Consider the following 26,231-nt stretch of genomic DNA (forward strand, 5'->3'; position numbering starts at 1 on the left):
GTGTGTGTGTGTGTGTGTGTGTGTGTGTGTGTGTGTGTGTGTGTGTGCGTGTGTGCGTGTGTGCGCGTGTGCGCGTGTGCGCGTGTGCGCGTGTGCGCGTGTGCGCGCGTGTGCGTGTGCGTGTGCGTGTGTGTGTTATTGTATTTGTTGTAAGAGTTTCTCTGTTTCCTCATAATTTAACAATTTTAACCATTTCTCTATCATCTTTCTACATTCATAATATTGCATTGGATATATATTTAGCTCCTTGTTTAATTTATTGTACAGCTGACTGGAACGCTTTTTATACTGCATGCTTGCAAATGAAGTTTTTGTTTGAGAGGGTTGTGCTACTATATGTTTTCTCCATTTTGCTTCTATGCCTATATCATACGGTAGGTTTTTGTGTTTTTTTAAAATGATTTGTTGCAAATAAAGTTTTCTAACCGAAAGTAAACCATAAGTAAGGTACAGGTTATCTGTGGCGTAACTACGTTTTTTAAAATACATCACCTTTAGTAGACCTCGCTGTGCTCGTTCTACCTCTATAAATTTAGATTTTGCTGCACCTCCCCATATGGGTATACAGTACACTAAAACAGACTGCACCAAGGCGACATATATTTCATTAAGTAGATGCTTATGGGAGTCTTTTTTTCTGGTAATAGTTACTGGTACAATATGTCTCAGCGATCTGAATATCCAAATTAGCTTTCTAACCCTGTTAGAAACTTGTTCAATGTGTGGGTACCAGGAAAGTCTTTGATCGATAATAATACCTAAGTATTTCATTTGAGTTACTTTGTCAATAACCGGACAGCCACAATGTCTATCATTTATATTACCACATGAGTGAATAGTAAGATTAAAATTTTTACTCGGCTGTGCACAAATGTTTATACCAAAGCATATGTAGTTGGTTTTAGAGGTGTTCAGTGTGAGGTTACTTTTCAGCCATGTCGCTACTCGACCCATTCCAACCTCTGTGCTTGACTTTACTGTGTCCCAGGAGTTGCCATAGAAGACAATAGCTGTATCATCGGCGTATGAGAAAAAATTGGCATTTTTGATCCGTAGGTTACACAGATCATTTACATAGATCAAAAACTGGGTAGGTCCTAGTACACTTCCCTGTGGGACGCCGTATGATACAACTTCATCCTCACTAACGTATGACCCCATTTTGACTCTTTGCTTTCTACTAGAAAGGTAATCTTTTAGAAGAGTTAGTGGGATTCCCCTTATTCCGATTTTTTCTAACTTGTTAACAAGTATTGGAACAGAGACAGTATCGAAAGCTTTTTTGAGATCTAGGAATACGGCCAAGCACTTATTTCTTTTATCTAATTGATCTGTAACCAACGAGCTTAAGGCAGTCACAGCATCCTCTGTAGATTTCCCTCCTCTAAAACCAAATTGTGCCAGTGATAGTATATTGTATTTCTGTAAATAGTTCTGCAGACGAGAATTAAGTATTTTCTCCACGATTTTGGATAAAGCCGGTAATACGGAAATAGGTCTATAGTTATTTATATTTTCTTTTTCTCCGCTTTTATGCACTGGGGTTATAATAGATTGTTTAAGTGAATTGGGAAAAACACCCCTACAAAAACAGATATTGACCAGATGGGAACAACTTCTTTTCTCACATATTTTAGGTATTTTGTGGGAATATTGTCCCAGCCCGGGGCACTATCAGATTTAAGGTTCATTAAAATTCTATCCACCTCATTAGGGTCGGTATCTAGAAGTACAAAAGAATTGGGCTGCGTAGCCAGTCTATCAGAAACACCAGGGGGATCATTGAAGGTATTTGATATCAATTGGTCAGCTAATTGTTTGCCAATATTAACGAAAAAGCTATTTATAAAATTTACAGATTCTTTAGGAGTTTTCTTTATATTTAGTAGTTCAATGTTTTGTGTTTGTATTTTATTAGTGTATGTTATATTTTTTATATTTTTCCAAAGTTGTTAACAACACAACACTATTCGTGTTAACAACAATATTCATGTTGGTTATGCTAAACAAACACCAATTAGAAAATTGCAAAATGCAATCTTCAAGGTACGTCATCTTCAAATAAATGAACAAAGTACTGAATATAATTGGGAAACTATTCACTTTACAAGTAGTAATTCATCAATCAAAATATAAAAGCATGTCAATATAACTTACTGTGCCTCTTGCAGTGTTCCAGGTTTGACTCCAGACCCGTAGTAGGCCAGAGCCGCCAGACCCATTGCTGATGCTCCTGCCAGAGCACCTTTGCCCATGCTGAAAGCTGAAATGCAAAAACTATTTTTTTGACTGGTTGTCATTTTTAACTCTTATTTAATTTAATCTTTTATTTGTTCCCCTTCTGTTAAATTAAGTTTCTGTTGTATTTGTTTGATGCTGCCTTCTCTGATCTCATCTTCCTACATTAGTTTTGATTATAGTGACTCTCCCTACCACCCCCTAAGGTATACGAGAAGTGCGCTATAATCTGTGCATGCACAGGAACCTCCTTAGTTCAGGTTCTGACCACAGATCAGCCAGTGTACAGGTTTGTCACTAACTTCATCTAATTCTCAAGAGGCTAGTGCCTCAGGTGAGCTGCCCCGGGTGCATGTACAATAGTCTCCCTATTTTCTAGAAAGGTACCGGAACTATAGGCATGTTCACTTCCTGTTGCGCATTGCACAGCTAGCAGTTGCCACCGCTAAGCCCTCGATTGGTGCAATAACGAATATATAAATTAATTTAACGTTTTTAATTCAACTACACTACTATTAATTTTTATGTTTTCAATTTAACTACACTATACAAGCTCCATTATCTACAAAAGTAGCGGTGTTTGTTTGAGTGCATTGTTATTATTCCTAAGTAGCGTGAAGATATCAAAATTACAATATGCTATTTGTTCAACTACAGGATGTGTAGTCTGCTTTGCTTAGATTATTTATTTTAATTTCTTTATTTTTAAAGTTGGATTTTGTAGCCATCAGATTGAAACAATATATGGAGGATCTTGATAACATTTATGAGTTGGTACTTGAATTTGACCCCCAGCATAAGTGATGTGCCCTTAACAAGCGCTTTGTTACTTCTTCGAGCTTAATTACATTAAATTAAATTACAAAAATTCTGTTGCATTTGCATCAGCTTCCCTTCCATTTCCTCCATGGGGCAGCTGGTCCCTCATGAGTATGTTAAACCTCTTTGCGTAAACAGACTAACATTTGATCAGCATAACTTGTAAGAACAGACAGTTGATAATCGGGTTATCACAAAATGTATTGTTGATATGTAAAGTTGTAATAATACATACTTATTTATATATAAATGACTTTGAACTTGAATATTGTTCCTTACATTTATTTAAGTAAATTAAATTAATTATTAAGTAGTTAAATGAGACATCTTACCGTTGGGACTTGCAGGTGCCATGAGCCTTTCCCATATCGTTGGACGTGAACGCGTTGCAACTCTGGAGCGGGCCTCACGAGCGTAATTTCTCACCACGTAGTTTTTGGGCACATATTTTACTGGCACTGGGCTTTTCAGTACCTGAGACACACTGAACGCCGTGCGCGATGCACACATTCGAGAAAACATGGTGAAAATCTAAAATAGGCAATGAAATATTTTACTTATTGATTGAAATATCCTGTCATTGTGATTACCATAAATTATTGTTTATATATTACTCACTTCAATACACAAGGCTTTACAATAAATTTATTTCAATTTACACAACGAACTTGTAACTATGAAAATTATTGTGAAACTGCAGCCCGGTGAAAACGAATTAATGATTCTAGAAAAACGGGAAGAATCTATGTGAATCTATGCTTATAAAATCTAGAATATACGGTTGAGAGTTGCTGCGAAAAAAAAACATTTAAGTCAAAAAAAAAGTACTATCCACTAGAGATGGTTAATATAATATATATTTCAAATTATAACGTTACATTAAAAAAATATTATTGCAATTATAATTTGAAAGACATAAAGGTGCTAAAATTATAACGAACTTTTTTTCACTTTGGATTTGAGTACGTTAAGAAAATTAAACCAAATGCCATCTAGCGACATAATTTTACAATATTTCAATGCCATACCATCAATTTACATCCGTGCTTTATTTACGCAGCTAATCAGCTAACAAACAAAACCCTTCTTCGACCTGAGTTATCTCCCTTAATATTTAATAGATGACACTATATTCTATGTGACAATTGAGGCTCTTGTCATTGGTTGAAACAATTATAACGTGAAATACTTTCACATATTATTTATAGCATTTAACGTTTGGTGCGAAACGCGTAATAGCCGATTGGTTTATTGGTGTTAAATTTCACGTTTGAGTACGCAAAGCGCTAATGCTATTTTTAGCACTTAGCAAGTATTATAATTGTAGTTATGTTATAAATTATAATTTTGGTTACGTTTTAATAAAATTTTGAGCTAAGGGTGGAACGTTAGCAAAATTTCGTCTTGTGAAGCGATTTAAATTAAGATATAATTAAGTACTTGGATTTATTTACTTAGTTTAGCGTTTATTTAATTAATAAGTCGTTGTAATTATAATTTGTATATACGAGTGTATGCTTTATTATTAATTATTATGAGTGTAATTTACTGTAAATAACCAGTGTAAAGTTTTGTATAAATTGTAAATAGTAAATTGTTAAAGTACAAAGGGAAGCCATTGATTTATCGTCTATAACCTGTAGCCACCATTATATGTAATAGTTACAAAACAAATGAAGTCCGTCGTAACTAACCATAAAAAAACTGAAAACTATTCTATAGATAGACCATAGATACTATACTTAACAAGTTAGCGCACGTCAACTATTTCACGTTTCTTTCCATTCGTTACATTATCACACGACCTTCAGCTGCTAAAAATTATAATTTTAACATTTCAAATAGCGCGCTATGAAAATTTAGCATTTAGCATTTAGCGTGCTATGCGAATATAGCAGTTAATATCATCTCTACTATCCACACACATCAGGGGGTCTACTCTCGATCTCCGTCTGAAATAATTACTGTGAAATAAGTAATATTCGACAAAATTAAAAGACAAGTATCAAGTATGAAGATTCATTCGTATCACGCGTCTTTTCATTTGGTCAAGTATTGCTTATTTGGCAGTAATTGTTTCGGACGGAGATCAAGAGTAGACGCCCAGGGCCGTGACCGAAACGTGGACGGGGCGTGCTAGTTTGTATGAACTGCGGACCCGTCCCGTAGCCGGCCCGGTCACGGACAAGTGTGAACGAGTTCATACAAAATATACGCAACGATATTTTTTTGAGCCCCTGACGGAGCACGGCCCGTCCACGTCCCGGACACGGCCCGGATATGTGTGGATAGACCTTAAATAATGTTGGTGATGGACAAAATAATTCTAAATCTCGTTTTTTTCAGTGGCATAAATACAAGATGTTTATTGTCGTTTATTATCGATAAAAAATAGTTTAACATTTTAATTCACGATAGATAAAATTTCAAATGATAATGATATATATCGAGTTCTCAGGTTTTCGCGATTGTTACACATAAGAAATGAAACCATTTTTCCGGATTTAAATCGTGTATATTTGTTTTTTCAAACAAACCGACGACGTTTCGGGCCCTTTACAGGTCCTATGGTCACGGTTGACTGATGGGACCTGTAAAGGGCCCGAAACGTCGGTTTGTCTGAAAAGCAAATATACGCGATTTAAATCCGGAAAAATAGTTTCATTTTCTAAATTTAAAAAAGTTACTCCGTGACTACCTTTTTTACATTTTTTTTCCAATTATTCAAATTTTACCTAATTTTTCGGGATTTTTCCCGGAAAAAAATTCTACTACATACATATTTTTCGGAAAATTACCCAACAGTTTGGTGGTTTTCTTGAATCGTGGTGGTGTAGTAAACAGTAAACTCCAAAATGACATGACATTGACAATGACATTCGTCTCATATTTTTATATACTATAGCTATACGCGCACGTGTTTTCTCAAAACAAATGTTTTACCTTTGAAAATTGTATATAATAAACTTGAAACAAAAATGAAAAAGTTTAAAAGTAAGCCTGTTCCTCTCGTTAACTCAGAATCAGGTAAAAAGTACTCGCTTGTGTATAACATGTTTGTTTATGAGCAGATGTTAACATAGGACACATTTTTAGGTTCAGATACAGAAGAAGATCTAGATCCAGAAGTTCACAAGAAATCATTGGAAAAGTTAAAAAAGATTGATCCTGACTTTTACACATTCCTTGAAGAGAATGACGAAAATTTGTTGAACTTTGAAGCTGATTCTGACGACGAAGAAGCAGACGTCGAGAGGGATGATGATGACCAGATACACACTCCTGGACCTCTCAAAGGCGACAGTGATGAGAGTGATTATGACGTATGTTACCTTATTCATTCCATTGCTTATTATAACCACAAATCACGGCACATTTGTTGGTTAACCTCTGAAACTGAAAAAGAGGAACAACTTTAGTAAACGTGATGTCAGAGGGGGTGGAGGGGGTTTGAGGGGGGGGGAGGTCGCCTCCCCTCCTCTGCAAAATTTCAAAGTTAGGACGTTGATAGTTTTCGAGATATTATTTTTGAAAATTCGAAAAAAATAACCTCAAAATTATACATTTTCGCACCAAATGCACGGAAAAATGAGCAAAAAATGCGGGAATGAAAGATAGGCGAGGGGAACTCCCCCACGAAGTTTCAAACTAAGAATATGAATAGTTTTCGAAAAAAAAAAATTGTGAAAAATAACCTCAAAATCATATATTTTAACCTAAATAATCCAATTTGTTTCTGCCCAGAGGGACTTTCGTGATTGTGATTTTAAAAATCTAACAATCTTTATACACAATGAATGACAACATAAACACGCAGTGAAAACACTCTGTAAATGGTTAAAACGCTTACCGTGAAAAGCCAAGAGAAATAAGAAAAAAACAAACATGATAAATGATGTTGCGTTTTATTGTTGAAATTACATAATTGTTATTGAATTATCATTAACTATTTCAAAGTAACCTTCTTAAGAAAGAATATTTTAAATATAACGTAAATGCTATTAAATAAGTAATAGTGTTTAGAAAACCAATAAAACATAATATACTTTCAAAATTTAAACAACACATGATATAATTACAGTGGAATGTCGAAACGCAAGACACTATATTGCGTCAGCATGCTTTTTTAATATAATTTTCACATTAGGTAGTTGTCAAATGCGTTTTTTTCCTTTAATTTTCACAATTTTCAAAAATTATTTTCTCGAAAACCTCTGGCGTCCTAGAACTGAAAATTTGAGGAGTTCCTTTTGGCTAGGTCTATCTCCAAAATTAATTTGAACGCCCAACTCAACGTCACATATACTAAAGTTGAGCCGAAAAAGATGCAATGTTAATCCCATTTTAAAATACTGCAATAACAAATATAGTTTAAATTAGCACCTAATATAAATAATAATATATATTAATAGCCTTTGTTGCTGATACATTTCTCAAATGTTGCAACATAATTCATTAATAAAAAATGCAGTATAATTTCATTAATACATAATGTAAAAAATAACCATTCTTAAATTAATCCTAAAAATAAAACAAGAGACAAACTTCCAATTGAAAATTAATATTTGATTAGTTTCAACATTAATAAATCCGTGTGCAACATTTTTCTATAATTAAATTACCTCCACATCATCAGCTTGTCTCTCGAAATAGGCGTCCTCCAGAGACTTCCAGTTCTCTCTGTCCTGTGCCTGACATTGCAAAATTCATTGCATTCCAAAAGAAAAGGCGGCTATGAACAGGAAAACAATGTATACATTTTGGTGTGAAGCCAGGAGACTCGCTTTGATGATTTTTATGCCAGAAACGCAAAATGCGAAAAGGGGAAGAAAGTCAGATTAGCAGAATGCCTGAGTAGCAAAATGCCAAATGTCACTGCCTGGAACAGGCCTCATCCTGATGCATGATCTGATGTCCAAGAGTGGACGTCATTTGTCTGAAATAATGAAGCGAGGTTCTGATGTTTTATTTTTTTATTAACAACAAAATGTAGTTTCCTTTAACTTCTAAATAACTGATCTTCATATCTTAAACAAAGCTTGCTAACTAAAGTTTAAATTTAATTAATTACACTTAAGATTAATTAAAGAATTGAAGAATTAGGTAAATTATTACTAACTTGTATTGCTATATTAGTATGTCCACACAATTTTAAATGTATTATTTTTAAGAATTCCATATTGGTTATTATTTAGTAGTTAATTGACACTACATTTTGTTTTTAATAAATGAATACCAATATAATAGTAACACTAATAATAACATTGGAACCTCGCTTCATTTTCAGGCGAATGATGTCCGCTACTGGACATTATATTGTGGGTCAGGAGGACGGCCTATTCCTGGCGTCGATATTTGGCATTTTGAGTATCTGGCATTCTAAGAATCTGGCATTTTGCTAATCTGGCATTCTGGTGATCTGACATTCTGCCCCTTTGGCATTTTGCATTTTTGGCATAAAGCGTCAAAACGAGCAGACTCATAGCACAGGTCTAACCTACAACCTTTTGCCTATGATTGTTATATTCCTAGACTACATGATTCCCTGAGACCACGTCGAAGATCCGGTTGAAGTGCCATGTAAAGAAATCTAGGGAATAATACTTTTGCAAACAATATCAAATGAATCATTTCATTTTTAAGAAAACATGGTTTTTCATATTCATATTCATTCATATTCTTTATTGCACACCATAAGTTACAGAAGATGTTAAAACATAGATAAGTACAAATTATGGACCCTGTCGGGCACGGCAAGATAGGAGAGTGGAAGAGTCGTATTTAAGTTTATTTAATATTATTTTTCATGTATTGAGTCTCATTATGTATTTTTGTTTATGGTGAGACTTTTTTTATTATTTAAGTTTATCATCTAAGAATTCTTGTAGCGAGTAATAGTTTTTGTTATTTAATAATCGTTTCAGTTGGTTTACAAATGACTTTGCTGTGGTTGTGTTTTTTATCGAGTCTGGCAATTTGTTATATATTTTTATGGACATTACTAAAGGGCCTGATGCGTGTAGTTTGAGATTAGAAGTAGGAAGTATTAATTTGTTTTTATTTCGTAGTGAGTATTTTAAGTTTAAATCACCTTTTTTTTTGTAGAACTCGGAGTAATTTTTGACAAACTTACATATTTCCAGAAGATATATACAGGGCAAAGTTAGTATTTTATATTTTTCGAAAAGGGGTTTACAACTTTCAGTACTTTCAATGTTAAATATTATACGGATTAGTTTTTTTTTGCATAATGAAGAGGTTGGGGGCGTCTGTGCTGTTTCCCCACATGATGATCCCATAGCTGAGCCACGAGTGTGCGTATGCGTAATAATTTTTTTTCTATTACTATATGTATATAAGTACTAAATGCCTGTTTCCAGGATGAAGATGCTAAACCAGCTAAAGGCAAGATCACACTAAAACTTGTGACACAGTGGCAAGCTGAGCTGCAGAGTGAAGGAAAAATAAAGCTCACTACCCTTACCACTGTGATTAAAGCTTTTAATGCCGCAATGTTGAGAGCCACCAGTGAGGATGGCTCTTCTGAGGGGGAATTCAAAGTGGAAGGTATTTGGAACAATCCATGGATAAATAAAATATTTATTAACTTGTAATGTTTAATTTAAACATATAATAGTTATTGTTGATACATTTTTAGGTTATCATTTATATGTTAGTGAAAGATGACCAAGTAAACATTATAAGTATTCTAAACATCAAAAGTTTTGTTGTTTGTTATGGCAGAAAGTCTGAATATGCAATTTAAGTTTCTAAGTTTAATTATATTTCAGGATCATCGGTGTTCAATGCAGTTATTCAAATGTGTGTTCTGAATTTACCAGCTGCTATAAAAAAGTACTTAGGCATGGAGCAATCAGGAAAAGATCCTCAAAAATGCAAACGTTTTGTCAAAATCAAAGGACCTTTGGTAGCTTACCTCAATGACTTGCTAAAACTTTTGAGTGGAGTCACATCTGAAAACATTTTAACTGTACTTTTGAAACATTTGCATCAAATGTCAGTATTCATTGCATGCTTTAACAGAATAGCTAAACAAGCACTGAAAAAATTGATCACTCTTTGGAGCAATGGAGAGGAAACAGTGAGAGTTTTGGCATTCCTCTGTATATTAAGGATAACAAGAAATCAGCAAGCCACTTTACTTGACCTAGTATTGAAAGCTTTGTATTTGACTTTTGTGAAGAATTGTAAATTTGTCAGTCCAACAACCTGGCCTGGAATTAACTTCATGAGGAGGTCACTGGTAGAAATGTTTACATTGGACTTGAATGTGTCATATCAACATGTTTTTCTGTATATTAGACAGTTGGCTATACACCTGAGGAATGCAATAGTTGTCCAAAAAGTAGAGAACAGACAGGCTGTATATAACTGGCAATTTGTAAACTCTCTGCACTTATGGGCTGACTTGCTATCAGTGTCACCAAACAAGTCCCAACTGCAACCTCTTGTATATCCCCTAACAATGATCATAACAAACACTATCAAATTAGTGCCTACACATCAGTATTATCCATTAAGATTTCACTGTGTTGAGATATTGATAAATCTGTCGGAGGAATCAAATACTTTCATACCCGTACTACCATATCTTGTTGAGGTAATGATTTCATGTTGATTTAATTAAAGTAGTATTAAAATCTATCCAAATTGTTCCATTCACATTATTAATTTTTCATTTTCAGGTATTAACATCTTACGACTTCAACAAAAAACATAAAAAAGTTTCCATGAAGCCATTAGACTTCTCCTGCATACTTAGATTGGCAAAATCACAACTCCAAGAGAATGGTTTCAAAGATTCTGTCATAGATAGGATATATGGACTTATGTTGCATTACACAGCCAATGAATCACATTCTATGTCATTCCCAGAAGTTATGCTGTTAGCAGTTATGCAGGTACTACTAACTTACAAATGATTTCTTCCATTTTTTTAGCTTAATTTTTATTATGACAATCAATATATTCTCTTCTTGTCCCTGGTACAACTAGATACACTTATTCAGAAAACCACATTAACTATGTTATAGTTAACCAGACTACACTGTGGTAGAGTTCATTGGATTACTTTTAACTTAACTGTGATAAAAATTACTGAATGACAAATAAATTGTACTTAGATATAAATCACTAAGGAAACACAGGATACTTCAATACCAAGGGCAAAAAAAGTTATTTTACGGAATGTTAAAGAAAAGTATATAATTATTATGAATATTTGCCAAAATATCCTTTAATAATGGTCGAACTGAAATAAGTTACATGTTTATTATATTGTATACCACCTTGCAGATAAAGCAGTTTTTGAAAAGCTGCTCAGTAGCAAACTACACAAAAAAGATGCGCCAACTCCTAGAAAAACTTGAAGAGAACTCGAGATTCATAGAATGTGAAAGAGCTAAAGTAACATTTGATTTGAACAATACAAAAATGGTAAACGCCTGGGAAACCAGTATTAAAATGAATGGCACGCCATTGATGGCATTCTATGAGAATTGGAACAAAATAAACAAGATTCAGAAACGTAAGAAAGTTTCCAAGAATGATGAGCTTGCTGGAGACCTGCCATCTATTAAGAGGCCTAGGATATCTGAAGAGTTGGTAGTAGCTACTAATAGCAAACCAGAAAGGAAAGGACCTTTAGTTTTGTTCCCATCGGATAGTGAGGAAGAGAAAGACAACTTTAACCTTCATGATGAAGACATTTCCCCAATGGCAAAGAAAGTAAAAAAAGTTAAAAAGAAGAAGGTTGTTAAAAAAAAGGTTGCAGTAAATGATGATAATGATAAAATCCCAGATGAAATAGATGTTGTACAAGACTTTTGTGCCAGTGATTGGTAATAAAAATAAAACCAAATTCTACTAACATCAAAATCAATAAAAGAAGTGGGAAATATAGACAGTTTTATTGACTAAAAATAAATAACTCAATGTTCTAAAATAATTAAAAGTAAGAACACAATAGATAGATGCGGTAAATATTAAGGCTTTCCATGCAGGAAGTAGGTCCACTGTACGCGCGGCTCGGCGGGTTCAAGATTTTCGATGGTGAGGCATCCGGTGGGTGGATCTTGGCGATCGATGCGGTCGTTCAGGTACACTATCACTTTTATGTCCTGAACAAAATGTTTTATATTTATATTCTAAAGGACTAACAAATTTTTAGTAACAGCTTGTGAACTGAGATAGTGTTATCAAAATTAATAATAAACTCAAAAAATCTCATTATGATGAGGGAAAAAGAAATGCCTGAATCTGCCGTACATTTCGAGTTCTTAGATTTCCGCGATTGTTACACATAGGAAATGAAATTATTTTTCCGGATTTAAATCGCGTATATTTGATTTTGAAACAAACCGACGTTTCGGGTCCTTTACAGATCCCATCAGTCAACCGTGACCATGAGACCTGTAAAGGGCCCGAAACGTCGGTTTGTTTGAAAAAACAAATATACGCGATTTAAATCCGGAAAAATAGTTTCATTTCTTATCTGCCGTACATTCTTTGAACAGCACTTTTTCAATGCATTAGATTTTTTCGTGATGTCTATGAAGTATTCCTTTCAGCCGCTTATCTTTTGGAAACTGAAGTTGTCGAAGAGCACTCACTGCATGCATTGCGGCATTTTCAAATTTGCGATGAAATTTAGTCATAACAGAAAATTGCCAGCTAGCATTCTCTGGCTGGCTGGCACGTTCTTGAAGATTCTCATATTCCTTGCCATTACAAGTCTACAGAACAAGACGTGATTTTTAGACATTAAATTTCGTACGCAATGCCCACGGAAGAATAAAAGCTCCATCGTTCATTGTTTTTTTTGCCTGTGTGCCTTAAGCCTCGGTTACTACCAGAATCGCTGTCGCCAAAACTCGCGAATCTTGATAATTATAGTCTCACGGTCGTATTCTAGAGCTGTACTCAATGCTCAAGTCAGGACTTGAGTATGATTCAAAGCACTAGAAATCATACTCAAGTCCTTGCCATTAGGGTTGTATTTCTAATGCTTGAAATCATACCCAAGTCTGCTCAAATCCTGACTTGAGCATTGAGTAGAGTTCTGGAATACGACCCGTAGTTTCTTAAAGGTGTAACAAATTCTGAATTGTTAATATAATTTAAACTTTACACTGTTGGCATATCTTCTTCGATGTTTTGATTTTTTATATGTATATTCTTCTTCTTTTAAATGTTATGGCTCCATCGAAATAATCAATGATTTTGCCAATGTCAAGTAAAAATAACTATGTACGGTAGTTTATATGTATATTGTTTAATTAAAATTTCAATCAATGTGCTGCCATCTAGCGGTCATGACAAATTCGAGATGTTTACTTCTGCACAAAAGCGACCATATTTCAGCGGTATAAAGACTACTTTCGTTTCTTGTAACAAAAAAAATTACGATAAACAGATAATAAAAATTAAATTAAATAAGGCTTAACGATGTTATGAAACACCACAGTGGATAATATTACAAGTGCGACTATCATTATTGCTCTCCAAAGTAGCAAACCGAGGCATTTTTTTTCGTTCGTTCTCACTAGTTCTTTTGAGTAGTTCTATAATACTCCTAGTTCCTTAGTTCGGGAACTCCTTTTCAAATAATTTTATAGTTAAATTAATAAAAATTAAGTAGTATGAGTGTTACCTGATATTATTTATTATTTTCGAGATAAAAATAGAACTAAGCTAATGTTAACTACTTGGAATTATTTTAATTACTATAACTACTGGGACAAAAACTTTTGTAGTTAATCGGAGAACAGTGGGAACGAACTTTTTTTTTTATGATTTTCGAGGTTTGGCGCGACATAATTTAGATGACTACTATAACGTACAAAGCGAAAATGGCGGACTGAGCTCAAGTATGTGGTACTTCATGGACTTGGCACACGTGACACGCGAAGTGTTCACTTCCACTGATATTGTTCTGTGGCAATCACAATAAGTCAATAAAATTTAATTACTTTATAAAAGTTAAACAGTAACCTACCTTCTTTGCTTTGATTTGTTCTACAGCAAATTTCACGTAGAACTCTTCGTTATCAACAAAAATCTTAAACTTATGTGTGTCGTCAAATATGTTCTTGAACTTAATTTGCGTCATTCCGCCTGCCTTTATGTGACAGGGTCCTTGAGGCGTTGGATACAGTGCTGTCCCTTTTATGTTAAATCTGAAACATAGCTTATCTTGTATAAGATATAGTATGTACTGTACTATGTACAACTAGTGTTGGGTAATTTTCCGGAAAATTTCAAATATTGGAAGTTTATCAGGAAAAAGTACAAAAATAGAAGACTCATATCATGTTCTACGTTTACATTTATATCTTTAATGTTTTAGTTGGCATGAAATATAAAATAAATTTGTGTGAATATTTATACAAATTTAGTATAATAATAAAGAAATAATAAAGTAGCAATGTTACTTTAAATGTAATTTTCTAAACCCTGCCTGCATTGGTCAATGCATGCCTAGGTTATTTTCACATATTCTTCAGAGTTCAGTATATTCAACTTTTGACAGGTGTTACTGTCAAATGTGAAAAAATATAAGAAAAATATGTACGTTATCCTAAAAATATTTGTTTTTCTGAAAAATAAGATTTTTTTGGAACGGAATTTTTCCATGATATGCTCTAATCCTTTATGTAATCCTTATAAAAAACTTACACAAATTCGCCTGCAACGGTGGAGTTAAAGGATATGCGACAATTTTGAACACCCAAATTAATGGGTTCAAACCAAACCAGGAACTTCCCTTTCTCTCCGGGCTGAAGTACATAGTCTTTATCCATTTGTATACATGGATGTGATAACTGTAATAATTGTTATACCTCTTAGTCTTTGCTTTGTATCTACTCTGTAACTGGTTATGTAATATATTGCAAATAACACGTACTATGCATTCAAAATCAGCTCTCGTCTCACTCCTATTTTGAACTCGAAGTCTAATCGGAATGCGGTTCCCTAAAGTGGTAGTGAAATCTAGATGTTTCTGCTTAGCCGGGAGGCAAGTCAATTTTACTTTATACATATATACTCCTATAAGATCGTTATGTATTTCTAAAAAATCTTCTGCAGTACCCACTACGAGTGGGGAATATGTCATGGTTAACTTTGCCTGCAAATGTGGAAATCATGTAGAAAATTTATTTTATTGAATATCATGTTTTTACTACAATGATATCATCATCATTTTTTGTGAAAATACTCCACTACTTTGTAGTCGCGGTGAGGCAACAGACACTGGTTCGTGTCTAGTCGGACCGAAATATTTTTTTTACGTTTGTTCGACCTTTGTGCCAATAATAATAATAATATGAAATAGCTCCGTGATACTTATTGCTGCTATCAAGTTTGTGAATAACAAATTATCTGTCAACAGAATGAATATCATTAATATATAAAAGCAGAACTACGATGTACTAAATTTGTTTACATTAGAATGTCTGTTAATATGGACGATATCGACACATTCTAATTGTTCGCATTTGATGTAGAAGTCGTCGTCGTCGTTGAGTGGGTTCGTCAGCATTATCTCTTGTTGAACGGACTCGCGCGCTCGAGACACGAACGTGAGCGTACCCATAATCTGGCTTGGAGTCACTATGGCCGTTATGTTGTAGAACTGGTATTCTTGCGATTCCTCGTTTATAAACATCACCTGTAAATGTTTTAATTTTCATTCAAATACGAATTTTATTTCTGATACTTTCGATGACCGAATAATTTTGTAATTTCATTATTTCTTAATAAATAAGCAAAAAATACAGTGAATAGGGACTTGTTATTGTGTGGACACTCTACTACATACACGGCTAAGGAAATATTGGAATGCAATTATCTTGTCTAATGAGCCACCAATCCATTTAAAAAAAACCATGCGTATAGTAAAGCTTGTTTATTAAACCTCAACATGACGAATCTTTCTATATTACTTATATTTTAGGATATATTAATTAATTCACACTTCTATAGTGTCTGAACTGAGGGACCACAAATGAATTTTACAATCTTCCTTGCGATTTTTACTAATGTTTGCAGGTAAATAATACCTATATACATTTTATATTTATTTATTCATTTATACGTTTTTTAAATGTGATCTCTCAGGGACCATGTAAAGAACAGTGTAATAATAATATATAAACATTTATAAAATAACGTTTTGTTCATTGTGTAAATGTTTAAAGACGTTTTTTACTAAATTTCTATTAACAAACTATGCCATCAAACTAAATACTTGCCCAGAAGTGGAAGCTTTGGTGTAAGTATTGAGAGACCGCACCTTAGGTGGTATAGTTTTTTAATATATGTATTCTTTACAAACACCAGGATGCGTTTTACAAAATGCTTACAACTGTACTAAACCTTCGTGTCCTTATTATAACTGGCAAAAATCATGTGGGCCCTCAGTCCACACACACACACATCCGAAGCTTGGGGCCTCGTTCTCCGTCCGAAACAATTACTTATTTGGATAAATAATACTCTACCGAATGAAAAGACGCACAATGTGAATGAAGTTTCATACTTGACATTGTCGTTTAATTTGATCGAGAATTACGTATTTGGACAGTAATTGTTTTGGAAGGATGTCGGGCGTAGAAACGAGAGTACCTACCTACCTACCTTTCACTGACAATAAGCTTTTACATGACTAGTACTACAAATAAGGAAGTTTGTATGTGGTCAGCTCGTGGCGTTAAATTTATGGTGCTTAATTATTCTTTATCTTCAATTGAGATCTAATCGGTTTATACCCGCGACACAGGATTTCCCTAGTGCGGGGCTATGTCGAGTGTGTTATTATTATTATTATTATCTGGACAATGAAATTCAGGGCAAAAAGTGTTTTCAAATAGTGAAAATTCTTCCTTCCCTATGCGATGATTTTCATAAACGCAACTCGAAGTTATAACGTTCAACGAGTTCATTAGTCAAAAACGCCACTAATGTGATACAACTGTGCAACTTTACGGTATTCTTTTTATTTTGCCAATATTTCGGAACGGTTACCATGGAGCGTGTAGCCGTTCCACAATATCGGGAGAATAAAAAGAAATCATACCATGGTAAGAAACCTCCCAACTAGCACACAAGCTCTATAACAATAGCTAATTTGAAGTTCTTATAACAATGGCATAGGCTGCATAAACAAGTTCAACAGTAGATGTATAAGCGGCTACAGCGCTGCTGTACCTCCAAAATGGGCACCGATCTATATATATATATACGCTATGGGTCCTATAATGGTTGTAAATGTGTGTTAGTGCGAAGATACAAAGGTGCTACCTATGCGAGCGGTTAATGCGAACCGAAGTAATACAAGGTGCTGAAGTACAAGTAAACTTGAAATGCTGTGGAATACACTTTGAATCCAATTTGCGTGGATTTTGGAGCCGTGTCGTTTTTCCATAAGTACATCTTCATCTAACACGTAGTCTTCAATTTTGTAATATGACTTTTCGATCAAAATATTTTTAATGTAGTTTTTAAACTTAGGAAATGATAAACTTAATATATGCTCCGGAATGTTATTGTAAAAACGTATACAATTCCCCATAAAAGAGTCGTTTAGTCGTCTACGGCGTAAATTATGTATATTTTTACGGGCATATAAAATATTTGAGTAAATGTACTGTGATGCCACAGTCATGATACCAGTCTCCTTAAACTTTTCTCAGAGAAACCCGAGAGCCTAGACGGTACACAGAACGAATCGCTCGTTTTTGCAATACAAATATAGTTTGAATATCTGCCGCTTTACCCCACATGAGAATCCCGTAGGACATTTTACTATGGAAGTAACTAAAGTAAACTAGTCTAACAGTACTAACATCGGTAAGCTCACGTATTCTGCGGATTGCGTATGCAGCGGAGCTTAATCTGCTGGCCAGGGAAGATATATGTGGAAACCATTGAAGTTTACTATCTAAGGTGACTCCCAAAAAGACTGCTTTATTAACAAGGTGTAACTTTTCTCCGTTTATTTCTATGCTTGGACTAGTCGATTTTACGTTACGTAATTCAAATTTAACACATTTTGTCTTTTTGGCATTAAGCAATAAATTGTTAGCATTAAACCAATAAACTACCTTTGAGAGGGTATCATTAATGTGGTCATAGTTAATGTCATATCTGTTTTAAAAATCAAGGATGTGTCATCAGCAAACAAAGTATTGTTTTTATTTCGCAATGGTCCTAACAAAGAATGGCAGATCATTAATATAAATCAGAAATAAGAAAGGTCCAAGTATTGAGCCCTGCGGAATACCCATTTTTACCGGAGAACCCAAAGAAGTCACTCCATTTATGTCTACTTTCTGAATTCTACCGTTGAGATATGACGAGACAAGTTCTGACGCCTTGCCATTTACACCGTAATGTTCCAGCTCCCTAATTAGAGTAATATGGTCGACGCAAGCAATTTGAGAGGTCACAGAAAACACAAATAACGTTCTGAGACCTTTTCCAAGCATCAAAGATGTGTTTTAGTAACGCTACCCCCGCATCACTAGTCGATCTACCACCAGTAAACCCGTATTGTTCACTATGAAAAATATTATTCCTGCCGAAATAGGACAGTAATTGAGTCAACATAACCTTTTCGAATATTTTACTTAAAGTTGGTAAAATTGAAATGGGCCTATAGTTGCTAGGATCAACTTTCCAACCACTTTGGAATAAGGGAATAACTTGCTGTATTTCATTAAATTGGGGAAAAACACCTTCGTCAACGCATCTATTGAAAGCTACAGTTAAATGTGGGGAAATCAGATCAATAACTGAGTCTATAATTTTAGTTGATATGCTCCAGAGATCTTCAGTTTTTTTAACATGTATCGAATTTAAAATATTTTTGAATAATTTCTAACATATATAAAAACGAGACCTACTCTTATGAATACCTACTGTTGCCCAGTCGTTGAATTTCGTCTCTCAATGGAAAGTTAATGTTTTCGATTTAAATACGTTATCAAATTCATTTTTAATTAAACCAAATATCGTGCTATACAAAGTATTTGGAGCCTCCGGTATATGGGGCAGGGAATTTAAACGATTGCCGATATTATTTTGAAATCTAATGATTCGTTCTGTGGTAATCGGTCTGCAGAGAAATTGGTCTACCTTCTTGCTAATTTTACAATTAAAACAAGCAAATTGGCCACTATGGTCTGATCTTAAAAAAAATATTATTGATTTAGACACAGGGTCTATGTTACAAAAGATATCAAATAAAAGTAGAACAGGAGGCAGTGATGCGAGTTTGTTCTAAGAAAAGATTAATCAACTTAAATTTTTTGCATAAATTAATGAGTCTTACAGAAGTAGAACAGCCCTTAATATTAAAAGATAGCAAACTAGCTATGTCTCAGATACCTTATGGGTAAAAGTAAATTATCCTCAAAAAGTTTGAAGTTCTTATGAACTTATTAATGCCAAAACAAAATATAACGTCTCTATGACGGCAAGTCAAATTATGAATATGCGAATTTATGTTACATGTATACTTATTATGAGTGATGCCTAGGTTAGAGCAGTAAGGGAATGCACTTAGTATGAATTTACACCCACACTTCTCATAAATTCTCAAGAACACGTCAATACTACTATCTACTTCTTTTTTACTAATCTTATTACTATCACCTATTATAAGAATCACTGTTGTACATTTATCAAAGTTGCAACCACTTAACAGTGTAATAATTTGACTAAAACTAGCTCCTGGCTAGCAATAGTTGACTACCCTTTGTTTTAAGTGGTTACTTAGGTGGTGGTAGTATTGATATTCTATTATATGGCTATGGATATTCTATTAACTACTCTTGTTCTACTTCAGTCGTTACAGTGACCATACGGAACGGATTTTTTACGCTTTTTGCTGTATAAGGCGTGTTTGTCTCGCCTTAGGTTCAATTTGTATTGCGGCGGAACGGAATGGAAGCGAACTTTTGTAGCGATATTGTACATAGCATAATGAACAATACAAATGAATGAATGCTCGAGAATGCTCGCGCAGTTCGCAGATTTTGCCTCGTATCTAGTTTGTAGGTTACACAATTGATCATAAACTTCAGTATGCTATGTATAATATCGGTACAAAAATTTGCTTCCATTCCGTTCCGCCGCAATATAAATAGAGCCTTATCAAGCTAGGTACCGAAAACTTGCTGTAAAATTTTGAAATATAACGGATATAGCATTTCAAAGGCTGTTAGTAAAATCTATTTAACAGATCAAGGCTTTACAAATATACAATATACCATCTGAAGCGTTTTAAACGAGACTAATAACTCCATTCAAACACTTCTAATTTCTAAAGCCCTCTACAAGACTTCATAGTGTTATAAAAGGTCTGGCCTATTCAGGAACAGGCCTCAATGGGATCAGTGACAACGAGGCATAGACGCCTTTGCAAAGGTGCATCCTTTTATTTATTTTTATCTTTAAGAATTGTCGTGTACAAATATCATAAGTGCTTTTCCAGAAATCTATTCGTCATGACCAAATCCCAAATGCTAGCCTTCTGGGTCGGAATTATGGCAGGAATCACGACAAACTGTTGCTAAACAAAACACTATGGTAACCTCCAACCAAATATACCTTTATACCTTGGTTTATTAAACAACGCAATTTTACGCCATTAATGTCTTTTCAATTGCCCTAATATTTCTGTTCCACTTTAAAACTTACTTCCTCCAAAATTCCCCTGCCCCACTAATATAACTTTAGTGTTTTCCCCTCATATTGTTACTTTATGTTTTATCCAGTTAAATAATATCATCATCATCATCATTCAGTCATATGACGCCCACTGCTGGGCATAGGCCTCCCCCATCGATTTCCACGACGATCGGTCCTGCGCTTCCCGCGACCTTTACCAGATCGTCGGTCCACCTGGTGGGGGACCTACCCATTGAGCGTCGTCCTGTGCGCGGTCGCCATTATACAACCTTTCCGCCCCAACGGCCATCGGTTCTCCTAGCTATGTGCTACGCCCACTGCCACTTAAATTATTTATTATTTATTATATATATATATATAATAAATAATAAATACGTGTTTCATGTTTGTGCTGTTTATTCTCAAGTGAGTACCCCCCTGGACCAACTCATCAACACCGGTTAATGTCACAACAGAGCTAAGTGTATTTTTTTTTCTTTTGACCGGTTGACCGGGAGGGTAAGCATGCTGGTGAAATTACAGGCACATGGGACTTGTGAACTTATGTCTCAGGGTGACGGGCGCAGTGGGAGTTCCCCTCACATTTTTGCGATTTAAAGCTCTGCGTAACATTGCAACTGTTATGGACAGGCATGTAGCTTACCACCAGGCGCTGAACTTGTTCGTCCCGTCACTTGATACTTTAAAAATAATTAAATATAAATGTCCATACAATAACTTTACGACTAGTCTTTCTCTCTTGGAATTACATTTACCGTTGTACAGTTACTGTATCACATGCCTTTTAAAGTACTTTTGAACACGCTATTGAAGAACTTGTGTAGGTACAATAGTAAATCCTTTAAACAGGTAATAGACAACAACTTTCAGGTTATATAGAAGTCATTTAAGCAGTTTGTGTGAAACGCAACCCTAATACAAGTAATACGTCGAGTAAGCACCGCCCCAATTCAGTATGGACAACGACCCATTGCACGAGGTGCCGATAATAATAATAATAATAATAATAATAACGCACACACTCAACATAGCCCCGCACTAGGGAAACCCTGTGTCGCGGGTGCCATGGACACACATATAGACAACCACAAATTACACCCAAACTCACGAGAGAAATAAATGTAGGCCATACAAACATTTCTTCCGACCCGGGAATCGAACCTGGGACCTCTGCGTGGCAGTCCGGCATGGTAACCGTTCGGCCACGGAGGCAGTTATAACGTAACATAACGCAGCATAACGTGACCGGCTGATGACATCAATCACCTCATCGTGGCTATTTTAAAATTCATAAAATTCATTCTTGTACCTACCATCGGTCGAGTCTCATATTTTTATTGTATTGTAATTTTAATTATAGTTTATTAAATAAAATTGATTTTTTTTGGATCTTCCCCTGCAAAACCACATAATTGGCGCAGTCGGTAGGATACCCACGGGTCGGTTTTGGGTATTTAGAGTAAAATTATCGCACTTTTACACCCCTAAGCCGCCCGAGCGGGCTATCAAGTCGCGTTCCGGGTACTCGAACCTACAACGGGTTGCAGCAGAAGAGAATCCAGACATCGATTCAACCAGAAAAAGATACCAGATATTATGTTGTAAGTACCTTGAATCTTTCAAGTTCTTGCTTCCTTTATTTCCTAGTGTTCTTTCCTTTATTCTTATTTTATTCCGTATCTATAAGTATTTGTGTAGACATTTTTTTTTAGTAGTGTTAACGTAAATTTTCACCCGAAGGCTTCACGAAATAGTAGTTTAAGAAATAATAGGAATAGTTGGGTGGACGCGAATAGACGTATATCCGTAGATAACCGGGAAACCGAAAAATTGGTGATGGCTGACGATCTAGACATTATCTTTAAATCCTTATATATAATAAAATCACGGGCCCTGCGTCCAGACTCATTAATTCTAGTGGGCTGGGCCGGAAAGTTGGAATGGTAAACGAAATACTTTAATAAATAATTTCGCTGACCATCGTGACGAAACTGCACTATATAATGATTTATCTATGCAGAACCAAGGGTCGAACAGCCCACAGGAGTTCTATGAACGGTGCCAAAATTTATACAGTACCATAATGATATATGTCAGCCTCCAGGAAAGCGGAGACACTACAATTGAAGCTAAGCGCACCTTTATAAAAAACGGACTTTACAGGCATATCTACGCGGTTTGAAGGACCCGTTAGGGTGTAGGGTTAGATGCATGCGCCCCGCGACCATAGAACAGGCTTTAGAGTTTGTGCAGGAGGAACTTAACACACTTTATATGCAACAGCGTAATGAAGGACCTAGACCTAGACCTAGAAAAGAACATCCACCTCAGACTTCTCAAAATAATTTTAATTTGCCTCTAAATAACTTCAGTCAAAAAATGCCTATCTTCAACATGCCTGGCCCATCCAAACAGCCAATAATGAATACACCTGGCCCGTCCAAGCCGCAATTCATGCAATCTCAACTTAATCAAGCATGGCAGCCAAATTGGCAACGTAATCAGCCTCCCCGTGGCCCAACTCGTACTTAGCAAATGTTCCGGGCGCCTCCACCAAATTACAACCCGCAGAGCAACGTTTTTAGGATGCATAATAGATATCAACCGCAACAAACTTATAGATAAGGAGCTCCGCGTCCAATGAGCGGCGTTAGCCATTTTGTTTCGAAGGCGTTGCCCCCAGCGGGACACGACTGGCGAAAATTTGGAAACCCGCCTCCTAGCAACTACTTCAAAACACATGAAGTAAATTTTAATGAGATTGACTGTGATTATAATCCATATTACGACTATGACTGGCCACTTTGACTGACTACAATAATTGTGAGCAGTATTCCGATTATAATAACACCTATGAACAATGGTCTGAGAATCCCGTAGCTGAAGAGGTAGTCCAGAAACCTTCTTCATCCGAGGAGGAAAATTTTCACAAAATGTCCCCGTCTGACACACTAAAATAGAGGTTAATTTCCATATAGGCAGCTTGGCTATATTCAAATAAACGATCCCCCACTGAAATTCCTTATCGACACGGGAGCCAATCAATCCTTTATTAGCCCACAGGCTGTAGAAAAATATTTCAGTCATATACCACTAAACTATGAACCCTTTCAAGTCACCAATGTTCATGCTACTAGTAAAAATGCCCTGGAGTGATAACATTGTATGTATATGATTTTCACAAATACTTCGACGGACTGATAGGTTTTGATTTGCTCGACGCGTAGGATTCTAATATTGATTTAAAAAATAAATTTCTCGCTACTCGTAGTGCCAAGATACCAATAGAAATGTACGATTCTTATAATGCTAATATATACGAAGAGATTATCCCAGCTAATACTTCCAAATTAGTTCGCCTACCTATAAACAGCCAAGACGGAGAGGTACTCGTGAATAACCAGACCATATGCAATTGCCTAATTTCAGAGTGTTTAACTCAAGTTAAAAATAACCGAGGTTGGGTAGAAATCACTAATGCTTCTCCCAACGATGTCATATTCTCCATGGATCGCCCTGTATCCGCAGAGTTATTTAACATGGAATTTGAGTGTAACGAAATTTCATCTGAGCGTGCTAAAGAAGTTTTATCGCGTCTCCGCACAGAACACCTAAATGCCGAAGAACTAGTTAATTTACAAAGGCTATGTGCAAATTACTCAGATGTGTTTTATCTTGAGGGTGAGCCATCGACTTTCACCAACAAAATAAAACATAAGATAAGAACTACTGATGAAATTCCGGTCCACACCAAAAGTTACCGCTATCCTTACGTCCACCGACAAGAGGTTCGAGACCAAATTGAAAAAATGCTTTCACAAAATATAATTAGACCTTCGGAATCTGCGTGGAGCTCTCCTATTTGGATAGTCTCCAAGAAGGCTGACGCTTCCGGTAAAGTTAAGTGGCGCTTTGTCGTGGACTTCAGGAAAGTAAACGAGAAAACGGTTGACGACAAGTATCCAATTCCAAATATAACGGATGTCCTGGATAAACTGGGCAAATGTCAGTATTTTACCACTCTCGATTTGGTCAGTGGATTTTACCAAGTAGAAATGGATCCTGCAGATGTACACAAAACCGCATTTAACGTAGAAAACGGGCATTATGAGCTCCTAAGGATGCCCATGGGTTTGAAGAATTCTCCATCAACCTTTCAAAGGGTGACAATGTCTTGAAGGGCCTCCAGAATGAAGTCTGTCTAGTTTACCTCGACGACATCATAGTATATAGTACATCACTGCAGGAACATATAACAAATCTCGAAAAAGTGTTTAAAAGACTAAGGGAATCCAACTTTAAAAAACAGATGGACAAATCTGAATTTTTAAAGTTGGAAACCGATTTCCTGGGACATATGATTTGTAAAGACGGCGTTAAGCCGAACCCTAGTAAAATTGCAGCCATAAAAAAATATCCACTGCCCAAAACGACCACAGAGATCAAACGTTTTCTCGGTCTACTAGGATACTATCGAAAATTCATTCCGAATTTCGCTAAACTGACTAAACCACTTACTCAGTGTTTAAAAAAAGGCTCTAAAATAACTTTTGATCAAAATTATATGTTGTTTCGAACATTGTAAAACTCTATTTACCAATGATCCGATTCTCCAATATCCAGATCTTTCGAAAGAATTTTTACTAACAACCGATGCTTCAAATGTAGCAATCGGGGCTGTTTTATCTCAGGGAACCATAGGCTCTGATAAACCTATTGCCTATGCATCTAGGACTTTAAATTCAAGCGAGCTTAACTACAGTACTATAGAGAAGGAGCTTCTGGCTATAGTTTGGGCTACAAAGTATTTTAGACCCTACTTGTTTGGCCGTAAGTTTAAAATTTTAACAGACCACAAACCTTTGCAGTGGATAATGAATTTAAAGGAACCGAATTCTCGTCTTACGAGATGGCGATTGAAGTTAAGCGAGTATGCCGACGCTCTGTCGCGTATTGAAATTAATAATGACGAAATAAGCTCCATAATTGTGAACCCTACAGAAGACGCTCCCTCTCTCGATGATTCCAGAACCGTCACAGTCCCGGAAGCTGACGATTCTAGAACCATTACGGTACACACGGAAAAAGAGAATCCTATACTAGAGATCCCCATTACAGACGACGCCTTGAATAAATTCAGAAAACAATTAATTTTAAATGTTGTAGGAGATATCAAAGGACGTCCTGTAATAACAAAACCCTTCGAAACGCACACGCGTATTTCCGTTCAATTATCGGAATCTAGCTTAGAAGAAGATGTGATTAACGCCATCAAAGAATATGTTCACCCAAAAATTAAGACAGGCCTTTTTATCAACCCACCTGAAGCTATGTACGTAATAGTCCCAATTATACAAAAAACATTTAAAAATTCGGCTATGAACCTTATGATTTCTAAACGTGAATTAGAAAATGTTAGGGAATACCTAAGGCAACAAGACATAATCAATAAATACCAT

The 26,231-nt window shown here is 35.5% G+C and overlaps 3 protein-coding genes across 4 annotated transcripts in view; 1 reads left to right on the forward strand and 2 right to left on the reverse strand.

The window, feature by feature from the left end:
• Positions 1-3,827, reverse strand: part of LOC113231341 (growth hormone-inducible transmembrane protein-like) — a 20,963-nt gene extending 17,136 nt beyond the window's left edge. The window contains exons 1-3 of one of the 2 annotated variants that reach the window (XM_026465627.1): positions 3,676-3,827; positions 3,390-3,588; positions 2,158-2,263 (exon numbers count right to left, since the gene is read on the reverse strand). In XM_026465627.1, the coding sequence (XP_026321412.1) occupies positions 2,158-2,263; positions 3,390-3,579 (296 nt within the window). In that variant the 5' untranslated portion in view covers positions 3,580-3,588; positions 3,676-3,827. Of the gene's footprint in view, positions 1-2,157; positions 2,264-3,389; positions 3,589-3,675 lie in introns of those variants that run through there. The other variant, XR_003310556.1, reaches the window with a different exon arrangement.
• A 2,208-nt stretch (positions 3,828-6,035) lies between these two features.
• Positions 6,036-11,996, forward strand: LOC113233805 (nucleolar complex protein 2 homolog). Its single transcript, XM_026469015.1, has 6 exons — positions 6,036-6,084; positions 6,154-6,380; positions 9,438-9,624; positions 9,849-10,678; positions 10,764-10,979; positions 11,374-11,996. Exons 1-6 carry the CDS (start codon positions 6,036-6,038, stop codon positions 11,920-11,922), a joined length of 2,058 nt encoding a protein of 685 aa, XP_026324800.1. The 3' UTR covers positions 11,923-11,996.
• Positions 11,952-26,231, reverse strand: part of LOC113233812 (hydrocephalus-inducing protein homolog) — a 112,794-nt gene continuing 98,514 nt past the window's right edge. Inside the window, exons 77-81 of the mRNA XM_026469026.1 lie at positions 15,524-15,748; positions 14,984-15,205; positions 14,755-14,900; positions 14,075-14,255; positions 11,952-12,197 (exon numbers count right to left, since the gene is read on the reverse strand). Of these exons, the coding sequence (XP_026324811.1) occupies positions 12,063-12,197; positions 14,075-14,255; positions 14,755-14,900; positions 14,984-15,205; positions 15,524-15,748 (909 nt within the window). The 3' untranslated portion in view covers positions 11,952-12,062. The remainder of the gene's footprint in view (positions 12,198-14,074; positions 14,256-14,754; positions 14,901-14,983; positions 15,206-15,523; positions 15,749-26,231) is intronic.

Source organism: Hyposmocoma kahamanoa, unplaced genomic scaffold (genome assembly GCF_003589595.1).
Source record: "Hyposmocoma kahamanoa isolate Upper Pololo Valley unplaced genomic scaffold, ASM358959v1 102, whole genome shotgun sequence".
Taxonomy (NCBI): domain Eukaryota; kingdom Metazoa; phylum Arthropoda; class Insecta; order Lepidoptera; family Cosmopterigidae; genus Hyposmocoma; species Hyposmocoma kahamanoa.

What these genes read in the sequence shown, in the direction of transcription:
- LOC113233805 (XM_026469015.1), top strand. Translation starts at nt 6,036, where the DNA reads ATGAAAAAGTTTAAAAGTAAGCCTGTTCCTCTCGTTAACTCAGAATCA. An exon ending in TCTCGTTAACTCAGAATCAG is followed by an intron (nt 6,085 to 6,153) that starts GTAAAAAGTACT and finishes ACACATTTTTAG; the next exon opens with GTTCAGATACAGAAGAAGAT. An exon ending in GGGGGAATTCAAAGTGGAAG is followed by an intron (nt 9,625 to 9,848) that starts GTATTTGGAACA and finishes ATTATATTTCAG; the next exon opens with GATCATCGGTGTTCAATGCA.